This window comes from Aphelocoma coerulescens, chromosome 2 (assembly GCF_041296385.1).
Source record: "Aphelocoma coerulescens isolate FSJ_1873_10779 chromosome 2, UR_Acoe_1.0, whole genome shotgun sequence".
Lineage (NCBI taxonomy): Eukaryota > Metazoa > Chordata > Aves > Passeriformes > Corvidae > Aphelocoma > Aphelocoma coerulescens.
This window is the reverse complement of record NC_091015.1, coordinates 149,137,822-149,157,381: the sequence shown is the minus strand read 5'-3', so window position 1 is coordinate 149,157,381 and position 19,560 is coordinate 149,137,822. Positions and strand designations below refer to the sequence as shown.

The window sequence follows — 19,560 nt, the reverse complement described above, 5'->3', positions numbered from 1 at the left end:
GCTTGGTTTAGATACTAGAAAGAATTCTTTACTGTGAGGGTGGTGAGGCATTGGCACAGATTACCCAGAGAAGGTGTGGATGCCCCACCCCTGAAAGTATTTAGGGCCAGGCTGGATGGGGTTTTTAGAAACCTGGTCTACTGTAATGTGTCTCTGCCTGTGGCAAGGGGCTTGGAATGAACTTTAAGATCCCTTTCAACCCAAACCTTTCTGTGATTCTATGACTAAACTAATCCCAGCTAAATTTAAAGTGACTACCCACTGAAACTCTATCTCTTACAAACAAGATTAGGAACCCACATGAAAATCAGTCTTATCCCAGTTATCACTTTGGCATTAGCTACTAGACAATTGTTTTGGAAACTTAGTCAATTAATATGTATTTATTCAGACTTGCTTATCCCAAAAACTTAATTTCTCTTCCACACTGATTTTGTATTAGTTAATTCAGAGTACTAATACAGCAAGGTCAAGCTAGCAGAAAATATTTTCTCTGTTAAGAATTCTACTGACTTAATTTGAAAGAGAGTATGAAGGAGGAAACGGATTGTTTCTTTTTTTCCTTTTTTTTTTTTTTACAAGTGGAACATGAAATAATTTTTTTAAGAATGAACCACTGTAGGGAAGGGAACTTTGGCAATTAGTATTTCCCAAGTGTCTTCATGCTGCATATTACATACACATATACATACTCATGCATTCTGTCTAAACTACTAAGCGTGTGTAGTTGTAGCACCAACACCTTCCACTGATGACAGAGATTGTACCAACAAAAGATGTTTCCTCAGGCAGTTGAAAGTTGTCTTCTAAATGAAATGAGCTAGAGCCTGAACAGCAATATTTGCATTAAGGCTTTTATTAGAAGATACAATAACAAAAATAAAAATACTGCATTCCTCATCTCCCCACCAACACTGTACTATAACATTTTCTAGTATGAACTACTGTCCTTTTTCTCATTTCTTTTGCCTGATCAGGAAAATATTTTTATACAACCATTTTATTTTTAAATCATGTATTTATACCAGTGCTGCAGTTTTATTTTAATGGCAAATGGAACAAAAGAAGGCCTTTTACACCTACAAGCCCAGGGTTATTAGGCAGACAGTTCACTGGGTATATCCTCTTAGAGGTATCTAAGCACTATACACCAGGCTTTCACAGATGAGTATACACCTCAAATGCATGTCTCCATAGCATAACATCAACTACTTCATTCACCTCGATTAATTGCTAAAAGTGTATCCTGAGGCATCACACCATGAAGTGCAGTCCTACAACCCTTCAGCTGGGTCCTCCAAAGAACACAGCTGTGATGCAGCCATGTAAGAATGGCCGTAGCTGCTGTAGTTGAACGGGGCATTAAGCTGATACAGCCTGACTGCTTTGAATTCAGGTTACCCACATCATTCTCCATTGTATAATATTCCAGCCCCCTTTTCAGAGTGCTGAAGACCCAGGCACCTTCTTTTTCTCTTTTGAGGGAGTTGCTCAACAAAAAGCACTTCAGAAATAAGTGGCCTGAATTTTTAATGCCTGAAGCATCTAAAAAGTCTAATTTTAGGTTTTTATTTTTAAGCGTCTTGGGTGCTGTTTCTAGAGTTCTCCAAAAAACTTCATCTAACTCACCATGCAGACTGTTTTTCCTACACTCATCTTATTAATCTAGAGGTTCCCACTCAATTTCTTCACACCAGTTCAGCACTGGAGGTGCTGGAGCCTTCCTGCCTGCTGAGCCTGCCATATGGAAGACCTATTTCTCCCCCTCACTGACTCTCCATTTTTTATTTCATTTCAACCAAGCACACAACTTGTTCCCCATTGCCTATTCCTATCAGTTCTTCTCTTTCTTACCTACTTTTCCCCCCAGTTTTAAAAAGTGCAACTAGACTCACTAAGTTTGGAAAGCACCTGAAGTGTAGTCTGTGGGAAAGATGAAATGCAAAATAAGTAACTTGTTTATAGCTGTCTAAAGTAGGAGCAGTGCTGATGAAATTTTAAAATCTCTTGGATTTACCAGATATTCCTTCCTCATTACACAATCACTTTTGGAAGGTCTGGGTAAATCTGTGTACACATAAGGTAGCACAAAAAAATTTTAAAATATTCTGATGCTAGAGAGCCTTTAGGAACACAGTCTCCTAGACAATTGCTTGTGTCTTCTCACATTAGCTGCAAGCATACACAAGCTGCTACACTTTCTTCTGCAAAGCATATGTGTGCAAAGTAAATGCTCACATCTCTGGACCTGCAAAGCAGAGTGTGATTTATATAAAGATCTCTGAAGTGTTTCCTGCATAGCCAAATCAAAAAACCACATATTATTAAAATAAATTTGATTTTTTAGAAATATTTTCCATTAATTGATGAAGTAAAACTGGTTACACTTTCTTTATACATAATTGTAAGTTGCATGGCTATTTAATAAAATGGGCAGATATTAACAAATCCAGATAGGCCTTGAAGCTGAATTTTAATTTAACAGGCAATGTGATGCTGAGAGCTCCATTTTAAAACACAAACTGTATATATGCACAAGTCTAAATATAGATGTGATACTTTTTTACATATTTGAACTCAGTTGTCATATCTATACCTATATTTACACATCATGATAATTACTTAAAATAAATTCTTAAGGAACAAGAGAGTAACACGAAATACATTTGGCACTTGTTTGCTTGAGCTCAGTTAATCACTGCCATAAACCCTGTCATTTGTCAATTTGTTCTGAGGTTAATGTAACAGAATACTAATTTTAAAATAAAAGAAAGAAGTCAGCTGAGAGCATTAATTTTCTAACATATTGAACACAGGTTGCTTTTAGCAGAACAACATGAAAACAAGGGAAAAACAAGGTAAACCTCTGTGTAATTGTATTAAGTCAGCAACAGATCTAATGTGCTTGTTTATGCTTTTTAGACAGCCAATCACACACAAAACATCACAGGAATCTGGTCTTTATTTTAGAGTATGGGTCTGTTACAAGTGTGTCAGTACATTCATCTTCAGAAAGTAACAAATTATTTGATTAGACTCTAACTATTAGAAATTATTTTTGAGACAAGTCACAGTAAATTCCTTTTAAGTCAAGAGGGTGATATAGGTCATAAATTAACATATGCACTAAGAAGATAATTATCCTTCTCTCGGGTTATCAAAGCCATAGACTCAATATTGGAACAACTCAGTACAATAAACATGTTCATCTGGTATCAGTACTGTGCTGTCCAAGATTAAACCATTCATTTTCACAATCATCAGGAACGTGTGCCATCAAACATTTGAGAAGATACAGGGAAACTCTTGTCTCTTCCATTTGCCTGTCAGCAAAAGTCAAACATAAGGCAGTATGCAGTGATACTGGCTCTAGCAACTTAGTCTTTGTGGTTTAGACAAGTCACATAGACAAGGCTGAATGTATAAGAACAGAAAACCAACACATCTCCCATACTGGGTCAGTCCAGATGGCTCTGGACTCGCTCAATACTCTGTACAGGGATAATGGAAGCCGATATTTGAAAAAAACCTGCAAGTTTGGCCACTTTCTGTGGTCTGTTCCCCTCACACTTCCCTAGGGTCTGCAACTGTTGTTCACTAACGTCAGCATCTGTTTATGGGCAAGTTGCCCATGAATGCTGTTGTCTATGGACACACTGTCTGTGTTCCAGCACGATAAGCAGAGAGGCAGTGGAGTATCCACCCCTGGAGACTGTCAAAACTCAGCAAGACAAAGCCTTGGCTGTTCTATCTGGTGTTGGCTGAGGTCCCGCTTCAAACAGGACACCAGACTATACAACCTTCAGAAGCCTTTTCCAGTCAACAAGTGTGTCAAATGAAGTGCTGCACAATATCCCAACGAATTATTCAAATGTATGGAAAACATTCCATTAATCCAGCACACAGGTTACATCCTGAGGAACTAGTGCTCAGACCTTGTGATCACTCAAAGCACATATAGATTTGGGTTCACATTATAAGGATCGTGTAAAAGAAACTGCAGTGAGTCAAATTTGACAAGTAGATAAACACAAACCTTAATCTGCAGTTCCATATGCAGGCTGTGTTTTGGGTGCTCACAGAAAAATATTCAACTATGGTCAGTCTGCCAATAATATGTTTTAATACTGAATTAGATTAAGAACTCACTTTGATGATGTGATGGAATTCTATTTTCATTATTAGTCTTATGAAACCCACCCCCATTCCAAATCCTGCTTCATGTATAAAGTAATCTTGGCTTATCTTTGATATTCCTCTAAGATCATTTGGAGAAAAGAGAAGAAAAAAACACCATAGAGCAAAATTTTTGGGCATCAAAAAATGCAAACACATACAATCATTCCCCACTTAAAATAAAGACTTCATTATTAAAATGGGTCGATTGCTAATGAAGTTTCCTTCTTTAAAAGCAACACAGCTTACAGTGACAATCAGCTTCAAGGGATTAGACGTAACACAGTGAAAGAGGTCTAAGGAAACACATTTTTCTTTACCTTTTAGACAAGTTAAAGACATGCAAATAGTTCCCTTGGAGCAGAAGAAACGATCACAATACTGCAATAATTCAACAGGTCACAAACTATTGCCAAGCAATAGGAAAAGAGGCAATTGGCAGAAACTGATGCACAGGAAGTTCCACCTGACCATGAGGAAGAGCTTCTTTATTGTGCAGGTGACTGTGCACTGGAACAGGCTGCCCAGAGAGGTTGTGGAGTCTCCCTCACTGGAGATAGTCAAGAACCATCTGGATACAATCCTGTGCCATGTGCTCTGCGATGAGCCTGCTTGAGCAGGGAGCTCAGATCAGATGACCCACTACGGTCCCTTCCAACCTGGCTAAAAGGAGTCAGGCACAATCTCAAAACTATTTATGGGGAAGCAAACTGCAAAGCATGTTCCAGGGTGCTTAAGATGGTTTGATAAGACTCATGGAGATGCTAACATCCCAGATGAAGATCCAGGAAACCAAAATATTCAGAGAAAGATATCCATAAGCCCCCCTAAATAGTTCTTCCTACCCAGTATGCCTCCTCCCTCTCCAAACTGGAAATACTTTCTAACCAGGGGCCTTCTAAACAATCTCTGCCAAAATTCCAATGCAATCAACTGTAAGAATTACATTACTCCTAAAGCATTCCTTTCAAAATTGCTTTTATGCTTTCTTCAATAATTCTTCTTATGGAATAAAAAAAAGGGGAGTGGGAACGAATTCAGGTAAATAAAGCAGGTTAATTCTTTAGAGTAATTTGACATCAGCATTAAGATGTGATAACTTACTGCTCGCTGTGAGCATTTGTAAACTTAGTAGCCAGCTGTGATTAAGCAAAAGAAATAAACCACAAATAAACAATAAGACCCTGCTTTTGTAACAAGTGCATTTGATTTTTCCTGTGGAAGAAAACTCACCAATGGTGTAATATCTCTTCAGATCACTCCTCCGCGGGTTGCGCCTTTGGGTGTTTGTGGTGTTGTTCTGCTCCTCCTCGGCAGCCGCTGTCTGAGTGGCAGGTAAAGGTTGGCTGGGCTGAGGTGTCTGAGCTTCAGCTGCCCCCGGGTTGCATCCTGGCCCACTAATATCCACCGACTGGGACTTCTTCTTTAATCTACAGGCAATTTATGGCAGGAAAGTATTACTAATCATCATTCCATACCTCGATTGTATGTAGACTAACAGCGATATTCTACTGTACATTGTACAGTAATTCATGCATGTCACAGCAGAACACAGAACAGCAGTGATAAATTAGGCCTTGCATTGATTTCCCCTTTTATGTTCTGCTAAATCAGTTACAGCACTTCCATCACCCATGTAGCTGCCAATGGTAAATTGCCCTCAGATCAGCCTGCAGAGTTGCTTGAAGGATCAGTCCCTAATCTATTTCCAAGGCAAGCTGCCCACCATCACCCTATCATTAAGTTGCTTGGCTTAAGTTACTGCAGATGAGGGGAGTACAAAGAAATTAAATAATTTGCACAAAGTTGCTGAAAGCCTCAAGAGAAAAGAATTGATGTATGACCTTCTGAATTCAGATGCAGCTCTACAACTTCATTTCCCATTCTGCAATAGTTTCAGCACATTGTTTCTCAAGAATCCCACTAACCCCAGGTACCATTTTTGCACTGCAGAAGCAGTGGACAAAGGAAAAGAAATTCTCTGTTCTGCAGAAGAAATCAATGTTCAACTCATTACTGGCATCCCCATATGAATTATTAACCACTATTCTCTGAGCCCGATCATCCAACTAGTTTTTTACAACTCTAGTTGCACACACATCCAGACAACATCACAGCTTGTGCACAAGTATATTCTGAAAGACACATCCTAAAGCCAAGGCAAATGACATTATCACTCTCGATTCCTCCTCAGATCTAGACGTTTTATCAAAGTTCTGAGGGAAAGACTTGACTAAATCTCAAATCCTACTTTGGAGTGGGGTGAGTACACCCCCATCACTGATTCATCATAGTTCTGGTATCTCCACTATCACTAGCAATGTAAAATAGAGGTTACTATGCTACTAGAGTTATTGAATAGAGACAAATGACCTGTTACAATGAAGTTCACTACATACACATTGGATTTTGTCAATACTTTTCTCAGATTAGGTCTTGATAAATGTATATAGCTGACTACAAGGTTTGATCCTGGAAATAAAAGAGGTTTATGACGTTGCAGTGAGATATTGATTTGAGATTAAGGGAACATAACAACTTTGAAATTTTGAAGCAAGTGAAGTAAAATGATAAAGTTTGGCAATTCTAGAGGATAATTTTATTAGGCTAACAATTTAATGCTAAATGAGCCCCCTCTTAACTCAGCACTTCCTTATTTTTCAAACATTTTTCCCATGTATGGGTCACAATTAAACAGCATGGACTACTCCACTGAGAACAGATTCTGCTAGTTTAAGATATTGTTATAATAATAACAACTGCTCTAAGTAGATTGGAAAATACACAGGTCATGATCAACCTCTGGAAGGTAGATTAATGTATCAACGTGTGAGTAGAATTTTATAAATGACACTGTGAGGGTAAAATGACTTTACTCATACAGGGCATTGCTTAGTCCAGGGAGAAGACTATAAGTTAGAAAACTGGCAGTTAGAAATTAGCTTCTCTATGTCATTCAATAAGAAAGACTACTTTCACTAGAACCTTCTCCTAGACTAGTCCAGGGTGCCTTGCGTTTGAAGGAACAGTTCTCAGCTCCAATGACTCTGCACAAACAGTTTGGGTTGACAGGGACATTTATCCCTCCTACATATAAGAAAGGCTGTAGTGCATCATCTAGACAAATGTCTCCAGTAAGTCCATCAATGGATATCCTTCCAGCCTCCAGCAGACTCTGGTTTATGTGTGTTCTGAGTTCGATGCTGCACCTTTGGAGTTATATTTCTTGGTTTGTCCTTAATTACTCCAGAACTCATTTAAACTTCTGAGGTAGGCAGCATTCAGCCTTGACGGTTTCTGGTTTAACTCTGCACTGTGCTCATACAGTAACACCAATAACTAATTTTAATGAATTATAAGAGTGACATTATGAGAAACAATGAACAACTACTTCTCCACATAAACCAGCTGCTTACATTAGCTCTTGCTGTTCAAAGAGCCCTACAGATATGGGAAGAACTTGTCACTGTGATAAAGCTATCTTTACTTGGAGGAGCTTGGTCAATGGACCTACATATGGAGTCAGTGGAGACAACTTGGGATAAACTAACAGCATTATGAGCACTGATACACATTAAAACCAAGAATGGGCAGGGCATCCTCTCTGAGTAAACATTGTGGGAGAAGAAAAAAAAAGCCTTTTGCTGGAAATGATGTTCCTGAAACTGAGACCTTGTTTTGAACACTTCTGGCTTTAAGCCTACAGCTGGTCAAATATATTTACCTAAAATGAAGGCAGGAATATTTCATATTTCATTGAATCAACAGTGAAATGGTGTTCCATCATAATGTTATTCTGCTACATTGTTGAATCTACTGTCTTTCAGGTGATATAAAAAGTCTTTATAATTCCTTACCACTAGATACCTTTGAAGATTTAAAGGATGGCTTTTGAGAAGAAAATCACTAGTTTTCAATAAAATCCCTCAGACCACAACTTTCACTGTGATTGCAGGATATTGCTTCTGTGTTGTGCAAAATAGCTGTGGGCAAAGAAGCTACAAAATGTTTAGCACCTCTCCACAATCCTGAGGCCTCCAGATCAATAAGTCTACATATGTCCCAAATTATGCATGTTCATGTTCTGCCCCAGAGGAAGACAGCAGGTGAGTTGAAATAAATTTTACAAATTGAAAAATACTGTTATGACTTATATTCTCAGCTGTGTTATGAACACATTCTTCACCATTGGCTGTCTGAAGGACAGTCCAATTAATAAAGCTGTCTGGAGGTAGCTAATAAAATAACTTGCTGCACTGTGGGGAACACCAGATTGTTGTTACAAACATACTGTCTATTCTTCTAGAATCACATAGGAATAAAGGGATAATACCTGTCATCTGAGCAGTAAAATTTTCACATGGCCTACTTATGATTAATAAAAGTCTTGGTTGAAATGCCTGTAGCAAATTAATGTCAAAAAAGTTATCTATTCTTGCAATTGAGAATAATTTAAAAGTAAGACTTCCAAAGCAATAGTACCAAAATTAACAAACCAGGAGCATGACAGCCCAGCAAATGCATGTAATATTGTCAAACTGTTCTTGAGAGACCATGGTGACAGTGCTTTTGCTGGCAGGAAAGACAAAAAGATACAGGGTCTGAATTCATCCAGACTGCAATAACAGGGTCAGCTGAGTAGGACACAGGTTCAAGCAAGGACATAATTTTATGGGAATGACTTGACAAAAACAAGCAGCTTACTCTAATGCATCTTCCTTCAGCCCACCTGAACTGTATATTGATGTGGCTAGCAAATAGTTTGAAAAAACACTGCAGTCTTTGAACTGTGTCTTCACTAGATCACCATGTCTTGAAAGCAAGTCTGAGTTCTGCATGCATTTTGAAGGCAAGAGAATGAATTCTCTGTAAGCCTGACCCTTCAGCACCCTGCTTTATTACCAGCTTTAGTTGCACTTGGTTTGGGGGTTTTTGGTGGGGTTTTTTATGTCTATTATATCTGCACAGTTGGGCCGAAATGATTTATTCTTCATCAGAAAGGAATCTGAACATGAAATGCCTTGGGATCACATTCCACATTCTTGTTTTGTTTCAGGCTGTCTGCTTGTAGAAAAATAAATAAAAGATATAAGAAATGCTGTGGCAAATTTTTTTTATCTTTTATTCCCTGTATTTTGTAGCAGCCTTCACATAACTTTTCAACAATGGGCAACACATGTCTTTTAGTACTGCCTGGTGTGACACAAAATGCTGCTGCTGCAGCTGCCCAGCTGACAGCTGGACAGAGACAGCTTCAAAGACTGGTGGGGCTGGGAAATCCTTATCTGACAGCAAGGAAAAAGTCCTAACTTGACTAAGATCTAAAGTAGAAGGGGCAAAAATTTCCTTTCTACAGCTACCCTTAAAGCATAGGAACTCTAGGGGAGAGAAAACCATGCAACAACAACAAAAAAAAGAAAATCTGCAGCCTTTGGGCCTTTGGGAGGTGTGGAAACCTGGGCTGGTTACTGCTGCTGTGTTCTGGTTACTGGCATCTTCTGTGAAATATGGTTGTGCTCTCACTGGGATGTCAGAAGAAACAGGCACATTCCTAGCAAAAGTGGCTCACTCAGAGGAGAAGCTAACATGGAATAATGCTGAAGGAGCAATTGTTGACAAGTAATCAAGACAACACATCTGAGGGCCAAAGCTGGTGTTACTCAGATGCTGGTGACTGGGTCTGGAGATGCCATGTTTGTGTGGAACACAGCTGAGCAGCACCCTGGTTTGACACAACCCTGCTCAAGCACACATTCGATGCACCTGTTTGTGTAGTTCAATTGCACTATTGCTAATAAACCATTAAACTCCCATTCTCTCCATTTGTATCTCACTGTATTTTCCTAAGACAGGTGCTGCTCACCCCAATAATTCCAGCTGTCCTAGACCTTCTGTGCAGCCTTGGTACCTCTAATCTGCTGAACAGAGGCACGAATCCCAAACCCACCTCTCAGCACACTCTGGTCACTAATCACTGAGGATTTGCTCCCTCAGCTAATCCAGGAGGGAATGCGCATTTCCAAGCCGTGTTATGTGACATCCCTGTAGGTAGATACACTGACTAGCTGTTGAACTTGCACATTATTTCTCTATCCATCCTCTTCATACAACTCCAAGGTTTTCTACTGCATATTAGAAACCACCCGACAGATGCTTTTACTTCCTCCTGCCCAGCTGGCATCCTGAGCTCCCCAGTAGCACTTCCCAGGAATGGATCCCTTTGAACAGTTTCGTACCAGTTCCCTCAAAAAGAAAATGTCATCAGGTGTTTGGTAGGCCATAGATTTAGGAAATCCTGGGGCTAGTGAATTCCCTGGGAACTCTGCTAGATAATTTATGAGCATTAGGATTTCATTCCTGGCACTCACTATCAGAAACCTATTCCATTCCTAACAAAATCCATGCATTTTTTTTTCATGTTACGATTTCAAACTGTATTTTTGTAAAGCAGGATGGAAAAAAAAATAAGGCACTACTTTCTAAAGAGATCTTGAAAGCACCTAAAACCATCATGGCTGGCAGTCCAGTCTGAAACAAAAGGGAGAAAGGAAAGAAGCATTTAAGCCATTTATGGTGGAAACAAACAACCATAAGAAGCATCTCAGGAGCTGGGAATCTGTACAATTAAGTCTTTGCGAATTTCTAAGTAAAAATCCCTTACTGCAACAAAGATTTGGAGGAAAGCCTAGCTCATTCTTATCTACCAAATACAAAAAAAACGCTGTGCCCCTTGTGACTATTGCAGAGAATTTACTACACAGTTAATAGGAGAAGCAAAACTTTTCATTTGAAGAGTGATGTTTACTCTTCAGAGATGCATTTAGTATTTTTGAATGCTCAGAAGAGCTGGTTATGAATTTGATTTCTTTGTAGCAAGAAATGCGATTCAAACTGATGTTGACAGCCAGAATTTATCTGATTTTGGAAAAAAACAGGTACACTTCTGTTTTAAACACAACACTGCAAAGGTCTGACAACTTAAACACAGGAGAAAGCCTAACTCCCTCATGTCTGCACAGAGAGCCCTCAAGATAGTTATTTTATTCTCCTGTGGACACACTGGTCATTCCCCCCAGCCAGCACAGAAATCTGCATTTGCACATGGCTGGGGCATTTTTTGGCTGCTTTGGAAATTCAGAGGGATCAAGTAAAATGCTTTGGTCTGCAGTCAGGCTCCATTTACCACCTGAGGCTTCTTCTGCGTGCCTCCAGTGTGAGGCAATGCCATGGAGGGCTGCTAGAAAATCTTTTGTTCAATGCTCTTGAATATGACCTGGTTACGGCTCTGCCCATCCCCTCCCAAAAGGAAGATAGCAGGATTACACTGGTACAGAGAAAACCACCTGTGATGATGATGATGAGTTGGTTCCTCATGGTGCAAGATGAAACAGACCGTGGGAAGGAATTAGCAGTGGAGAATCAGCCCAGGGATCTCTACAGCCATCAGCAATTGGAAAGGGGGAGGCAAATGGTTTTACATTGATGGAAATTTCAGAAGAACCAAATGAAGGCAAACAACATGTTTGGAGCAAACACAGCTAAGTACTTCTTTGACTGGTATATATAATTGCATGACAGAAATAATCATACAGCCCAGGAGTAACACTTGGTACAGAAAAGAAAGACACAAGTCAGGCAGAAAGCATCCATTAGAGGCTATGAAGCATGCAGGTACTTCAGCAAACAAATTCCTTGAGCCAGGGATTGCTGGAAGGTGGAGGTTTTTCACAGGGAAAGAGCCACTCAGTGCATGCTCCATCTTTTGTATTAACACTAATTATCCACTACTAAGTACTGCAGGCAACCGAGTGCAACAAACTTGCAATTCAGATCTGAATTGGACATTATGAAATGCAGAGGAAAAGAAACCAAACACCACAAAGCAAACTAGAATATAGGACAGCACTAAATCAATGTCTCACAGTAAACAAGCAAAAACCTGCAGAAAAGCCCTTCAGAGCATTACTTAATGTGTTGGTCATGCAGCAGAGTTTTCAGAAAATGCAAGCTGCATATGAGATCATTTGACGGCACAGAGCAAACACAAGATGATCTTCACATGGGTGGTGATACAAAAAGATTAGGAATGAATTCACACCTACACAGCTCAAAAAGCAATTCAAAGTGACAGGTATGTAATACCAATGTAACATTGAGCCCAGCTTCGGGAAAGAAAACATTGCAGGTATGAGAGCTATGCACAAAAAAAATAGAGGCATTTCAACATCATATTTTGCTTTATACTCTTATTATGTACTTGAGCAAGTAGAGTAAGCATACAAAACACCCATTTTTTTTTCCTTTATACACCAAAAATTACCATGCAAAGACACAGCAATTGTTAATCATCAGAGTACCAGAAAGCAAACCAAAACCATCCTTCTCCACCTCCTAGTCATCCTCATAGAAGAGGCCACCGCACATGCAGGAAAATTGCTACCATCCCTCACTCTATAACAAAGCACAATGTCAACCAGAAGTTTTGACCAGGCTTCAGGGAGAAGATGAATAGTATCTAAATAATTGAAAACTAGGGTTTTTTTGCTGTGTGGAACAGGCAACCCACACCCTTTTAACAAGATTTATAGACAATGCTGGAGCTTCCTGGTTTCAAGGGCACATCACAGAATAAAGACTTACAAAAATGAACACAAACCTTGTGATTATTCCTGGGAGCATGACAGCACTGCTACAGGTAAACCCTTGGAGGATCATTTACAGAAGACATATAGATTGGTTGCTGCCAGGTTACATCCATGAACTCCAAGCGGGAGAATCCAGAATCCACTTGTGGTTCAAGTGTGACAAGGCATTCTCACTGCCTGGGAAAGAAGTGTTAGTGAGTCCACGGGCAAAGGAGTCAAAGCGCTCTCCACACCACACATGGGCCTGGAGATGTACATTCCAGGAGGATGAGGCATGGCAGGAGTAGGGAGGGAGGTGATGATGATGATGATGATGGAGAGGAAAATGGCAGCGATCACGCTAAACACATAATGCAACGCAAATAGTCATAGCATACACACTTCATTCTTCTTTTCCTGCCTAAGCTTGTGCAAGGATTAACAGCTCAAGATCATATGGCTTCTCCATGGCTGTATAATACTTTACAGCTGCTTTACGTGGTGGAAATAATATGCTCTGCTACTAAGGTTTGTGTTTTGTCAAGGATGAGAATTCCTTGATCTGTTCTTTCAGAATTTTGAGAGGGTGGGTTGCAATGCTGTACTATTTGCTGTCAGATATCTTGATTCTGGACATGTTTTAGAAGAGATGTGTAAAGTAAATTACTATTTTGAATCTCACTATTTTGTTAATAGCTGCTATACTGTTATTTAAATAACTCCCACTAGTTCCATTTTCACAAAAGCTTTTCCAGTGCATTATGCAAATCTACTTCAGTACAATTTTCACGGGTCTTGAAATTTCCAGCTCTGTCATATTCATCACAGAAAAATTTTTCATAATGGCTTAAAAGTGATAATGATTTCTATTTCATTCTTATTTGTCTCATTAATGCTGCGGGATTATATCTATTGCAGCTTTATTTATAAGGATGGATTCAAACCGTCCAGACTATTTTAAGGTTGTATCTCTAAGGAAAGTCTTTGCTTCACCTGATTAGAAGTTTCTGAAATCACTTTATTATAGGCTAAGCAACCAGCACCCAGACCCTATTGCCCTGAAAATTACTGTGAGATTTTCACACATCCTGTACTGTGGAGAACCACATTCCACATTACCATCTTCTCTCCCATACACTGAATTCAGAGTTTTCAAGGGCCAGTGTAGGCAGTGGTCTGGGAGTTACATGGGATACCCTTAGACATACAGAATACCCCGCTTACAGTGAAGCCATACAAACTCATAATATTTTTCCATGTAATTAACTTTGTCATAGTATCAATTATTTCCTGTGCTAACTGCAAGTAATTTATACATCAACAAAGCTGTTTTACCCATGGCCTTTAATTTAGGCAATTGCATTTACATTTCTGATTCCAACCCTATGCTTGACTGTTTTCTGAGTTGTTTACAAGTCAGCTGCAATATCCCCGGGCACTTAATGTTCCTGAGATTGCTGTGCTATATGCAATCATAACATGCATATATTTGTGTAGTCAAATTTGGAAGCAAAAGGGCCTTTTAACTTCTCAAAGAGATGGCATAGCAGGTTGAAAGTTACAATGCTCTTACAGTACCACAGATTAGTGTGTTCTAGTTCTACCATCTCAATGAATAATCATCAGCACAGCTCAGGTTCAAATAACATGCTGTGGATATACTTATCATAAGAAATGGAAATGCAAATCTGCACATTCTTCTGTCTTGCCCAGTAAATCATACAACTTGAAACAACTTAAAGACTTCTTTTGAAATATAAAACTAATTTATACATCATTATTATCTCTATTCCACAAGATATACATGGGATAAGACATTGTGATCTCAACACTGAAAATTCAGTGAGGTATAAAGGTATTTTGTGAAAGGGGAAATGATAATAAAGCACCAGTGAATGAGATCCAGCCAGCAACATCTGAGCCCAGGCAGATACAACAGCCCTGGGGCTGCAGTGCCTCCAGGCAAGTGGGGATCTTTTGGTGTGGCCTTCCTCCTGCAGCTGGGCATCCCGTGCTGTCTCCTGACAGCCTCTGCCTTGTCACACGGGGCTGCTTGGCAGCTGGAATGCCAGCCCTGGGGCCAGAGGTGCAGCAAGCCAGAGAGTCCTTAAGCCAGAGAGCATTAAGACACGCTGCAGAGAGTGTAAAGACCATGCTCTGTGACCTGCCAACAGATCACGGGGCTGAGAAGGCGAGTCAGTCCAGGGCAGGAGAAGCATAAATCTCGCAAGAAATCATCCTAACTCTGCTCATGCTTCTTTCCAAATGGAACATCCTCTTCCTTGGGCCACAAGATTTCCCCTCGAACTGAGGTTGAAGTGCCCTTTGGGCAAAGTCTCTTTGAGGAGGCTAAAACATCCAGCATTTCTCCTTGCTAGGAACATAAACTGGTTCTCAGAGTGTTCTGCAGGATATAATTCTATCAGATAGATCTCTGTGGAGGCACCTAACTTGTCAAAGGCAAGTTAGAGACTAGGCAAAATGAGAAATCTTTCATCATCATTGCCAAAGCAGAATTGAATTTTTGCCTTCCAACTTATGCATAATTCAAGTATTTTGAATAATAAGTATCATTTTAGCATTTTAGTGAAATGTGCAGAAAACATAGATGGTATAAAATGAGCTTTATATTGGTTGGCTTTTTTGAATATTTGGTCTATATACCACATCCTCCATTGAAAACATGTTAATTCAAGCTCTGTTTTCTTGAGGGAGTTTTTCTGGGTACTGGTCAGTTTAAAGGAATAAAAAAAATATTTAAAATAAAATAAAATGTTTTAAAAAAATCTTGTCTTGTTCTTTTGGCCCTTCTTATTCATAAATCAGGTTAGACTATACTAGATGGGAAATAAAGATCTTCAAAGATACAGGAATATTTTAGACTTAAACAAGACAAAATTATCCTCCTACCCTTCTGTCAGGAGACCCTCCTGCTCCAAGCATTGAGCTCTGACTAACTACAGCCAGCTTTCTCTTTTCACTCAGGGTCTTTAACATGGCCAAGCAGCTACTGGCATTTCCTCCAGAGCTCCCAGAATGGCCCAGAGGGCTCAATGGGGATGCCAGCCCATACTCCGTTCATTCAGGCACTGCAGCTGCACAGCAGAGGGAGATCCAGAGCCCCGGTAAGGTCCCACCAGATGCAAATAGAAAATGGAAAGTCTGTTAATTGCACCTACTGAGAAAATGCTATCTTGAGCATATATGTTTTCATTTCTTGTCATCCTAAGAAGTAAGCAATGCCCCTTAATAAGCTGGCTAATAACAGGTTGTACTGAGAGTCTATATATAAAGGAGAAACATACTTCAGAACAGATAGGCTGTGAAATAGTGCTTACTTATTTATAAACAAATGGAAAACACACACAACTATTTTGTTTCTTTGTTTTGTGGGAGTAGGAGGAACATTTTCAACAACTTTTTACTTTGTGTTCACAAGAGTGTAAAGGTTGTAAAGACATTTCTTTATGTCTTCAGCCTCCAGGCACAGCCCACAATGATGATGATACACCCCCTTGGCTGCAGAAGGGACTGTGCACCAAGGGAAGCTCTGCTGCACCAAGCAGCAGGAGCCACAGGAAACATAGAGTGGAGTGGGAACCAGGGCATGATCATCCCCAAGAGAGAATGAAGTGGCTCAAGCAAGCATAGACATGTGCTTGCATCACGTGTGCAATGATCAGAGCATATCCCTGGCTGCCAGAAGCTACTGAAGATGTAGCTAGCAGATTTCCACTGTGTCACAATACATTTAGATTTTTCCCATTTACTGAAAATAAGGCACTTCTAGACTACAGAAAATGTTGTCACCACCAGATCTCCTGCTGGGAGGCCATGTCTGTGCACAGTGATTGGGCTGTGGGCTGCTGGGGGTGTCACAGGTGTCACTCTGGCCTGAACTTCAAGAAGGCAGGGTGAGCATTCCACTTCCAGCTGCCATAGAAAAAATAAATATGTCCTCCAGTACTTACATAATTCATATTTATATAAATATGGAAATATATACACTTAAAAATTTGTATATTTTAAAAAATTTATTTATATTTTTAATATTTAGGCACCAGAAGACATTTTTCAGTCTTTCCTGAAAAAATTTATACCTTGTTTCTATATCACATAGTAATAGTTTAACATTAGGAAAGGATGTTGCCTAAGATAGAAAGGTACTCTTTTATTTTATAAGTTATAAAGTACATTTTGTTATCTACAGACCAAAGGCTTCATTTTTAATTTGTGTGTTTAATAAACCCAACTTGACATAATGTACTGCAGCTATCAAATTTGTCAGCATTTTTGCAGAAGCTGAACTTTCTTCTGACAAACGTTGCTAGCTGATTAAATTAAAATAGAGAGCAGCACGATGAAGTATGCTACTGCTCAGTAACACACTTCATAAACCAGTTGTGTATTCCTGAGTCTCTCCCAGCTTCCTGACAGCGGTACTGATTCCATGGCATCCTTAGGTCCCTGCCTGATGCTGAGACCATGAACTGAGGTGGTTTAGCTGTCTCCATCCTGGGAAGGAGGTGACCATTGATGCACCCCGTGGCTTATCGAGAGATACCACCCAACCTTTTTTCACATGTGCAGCTGTCAATTTTAACGTCAACAGTAAAAAGAAAGATCTGACTCACAGGAGTCAAGGTACCTGGGCTCTTTTCAGCATCCTACTATGGCAGAACCTTATTTCTTGAACCAGCTGTGGAGGCAGGTCACAGCTTGCCAAAGACCACCTGGCTCAGTAGAAACATGCACACGCTGAGGTTCAAGAGCAAACAGCTTGCATCCTTCTGTGGAGTTATCTACCAACCCACTACACCATAAAAACACTTAAATATTAAAACACTGATTATGTTGCAGAGCCTTTAGAAGACTTTTAAGAAATTGCATTAATAAACATGAAGTAGTTGATGCCTGAGAGGCAAGAAAGTGCCCAGGATGATACAAGCCTGTTCAGATCCGTGCCTTATGGCACAGATCTTGGAAAGCAAAACATTTCAGCACAACACCAAAGCAAAATGATCCCTCTCAGCTTTTCCCTTTCTTTTCTTCAGGACACATCTTGCATCTGTGCTCCTGTGCTTCAATGAACTCCCTTGGGTCAGCAGTGTTTGACCTGTTGTGCCTTCAGTAACAGCACTCTCTGTCAGGAGCATGGGGAGGATTTTTGGGACCTGGTTCTGCACATTGCAGTAAGCATGAGTTTTTTATTCTTTCCTTCGCAGAAACTTACAGAGGAGCTGCTTGACATTTAGGAACAGTTACCACTACAATCTTGGTGGATCAAGCAGGAAGGATCAAGCTCTCAGCAATAAGTTGAGAGGAGACACTCAGAAGGGCAGCTCTCACAAACCCTGCAGTGACATTGCAACGGGTTAAAATGAGATGACCAAGCTTTATCCACAGACTGGAGATCTTCTCAACCTTTCAGCTGCAGATGGGGGAGACACTGGGGCAGAGAAAGAAAGAAGAGGACGGGAGGGGAAGACAAGCAGCACTCCCAGGCAGCCACCTCTGCTTCTGTAGAGGCAGCAGTAGCTGCTGCCCAGGCTGCAGCTCACGTGTGCTGAAAAGGGCCACACCACCGCTCCTGCCTTTTTCCTTTGCAGGTGGGACTCACAGGCAGCACATACTGACATTCAAGAAGACAGCCTAAAACCATAATTCAGTTTCATGCTGAAGCAAAGACATGTCCTCACCAGCAGACATGGATGACCTTTCCCTTGAACCACCATTTAGATTTATGCCTGTGACAAGCAACAATCTTTTCCCATTTTTTTTCTGCTCACAGTGATACAAAATAGAGTTGGACAAGCATAGAAACAAGAGATTGCATAACACAGCTGCCCTGCAGGGCTTTTTATTATATTTTTTAAATCAATAAGTCCAGAGAGCAGGATAAGCACTGCAGCTACACCCACTGCCAGACACTGGCAATCTATAGGTATAGTAAATGACATTAATAAAAGAAGAATCCAATCAAAAAGCACTATACTGAGGTTTATCAAAGCACAGTGAGGCTTTCTTTTCCCCCTAGCCCAGAATAAAGACAACCTCAAGGCTGGTGCCTGGCTGATTTTGCCAGGTTAAGATCCCCATGATCAAACATAAGCCTCAATGGATAGTTGAACAGAGCAAGTACAGGAGACGAGGAGTTCATGTCTCACAGTATGAAAAAAAGAAGCCAAGGAGGGATTTCAACAGTTGCAAAGGATCAAAACCAGAGCCCAGAATACAAATGAGGCCACAGCATGTTAAATGAGGCAAGTGAGTTTGGAAACATTTGTGTATTTAGCTTCCTAACTAGAGCTCAGCTCCAAGGCAGAACTGTTAAACAACCACCTGATCAGAATTTGTAAGGAAACAGCATACAAGCTAAAACATGGAAACTGCATTTTGATGCATGCAACAGAACTGTCAAGATTTTAGAAGTCCTGTTAGATAAATCAGATGCTTTTCGTCTAAATGCTAAGTGAGAATCAGTAAATCGCATTCCCTTTTCAGGAGGTATTGGCAGTATTTCAAGATGTGTTTAACTAATCTCACAATGTGTTTTTTTCCTTGGTTACTCTTCTATGAAAATGAACTATTAGGAAATCAAAATATTATGGCTAAGCCTTGCTAATTGCTCTTAGGCACAGAAAGGTAAAACCTCTTTCACCTCACATGTGAAAAATGTGAGAAATAGGAAGAACTTAGGAACATAAAACAACAGAAAATAAAAATAAGAGATTAAAATCCATTCTCTTCATGCTGTTCC

General features: G+C 40.0%; 1 protein-coding gene across 7 annotated transcripts in view; it reads right to left on the bottom strand.

Moving 5' to 3' along the window:
• The window catches only part of OXR1 (oxidation resistance 1), a 275,796-nt gene that overhangs the window by 131,970 nt on the left and 124,266 nt on the right, over window positions 1–19,560 (bottom strand). For 6 of the 7 annotated variants that reach the window (XM_069005341.1, XM_069005350.1, XM_069005340.1 and 3 more), the window contains one exon: window positions 5,410–5,606. In XM_069005341.1, the coding sequence (XP_068861442.1) occupies window positions 5,410–5,606 (197 nt within the window). Of the gene's footprint in view, window positions 1–5,409; window positions 5,607–12,832; window positions 12,930–19,560 lie in introns of those variants that run through there. The other variant, XM_069005343.1, reaches the window with a different exon arrangement.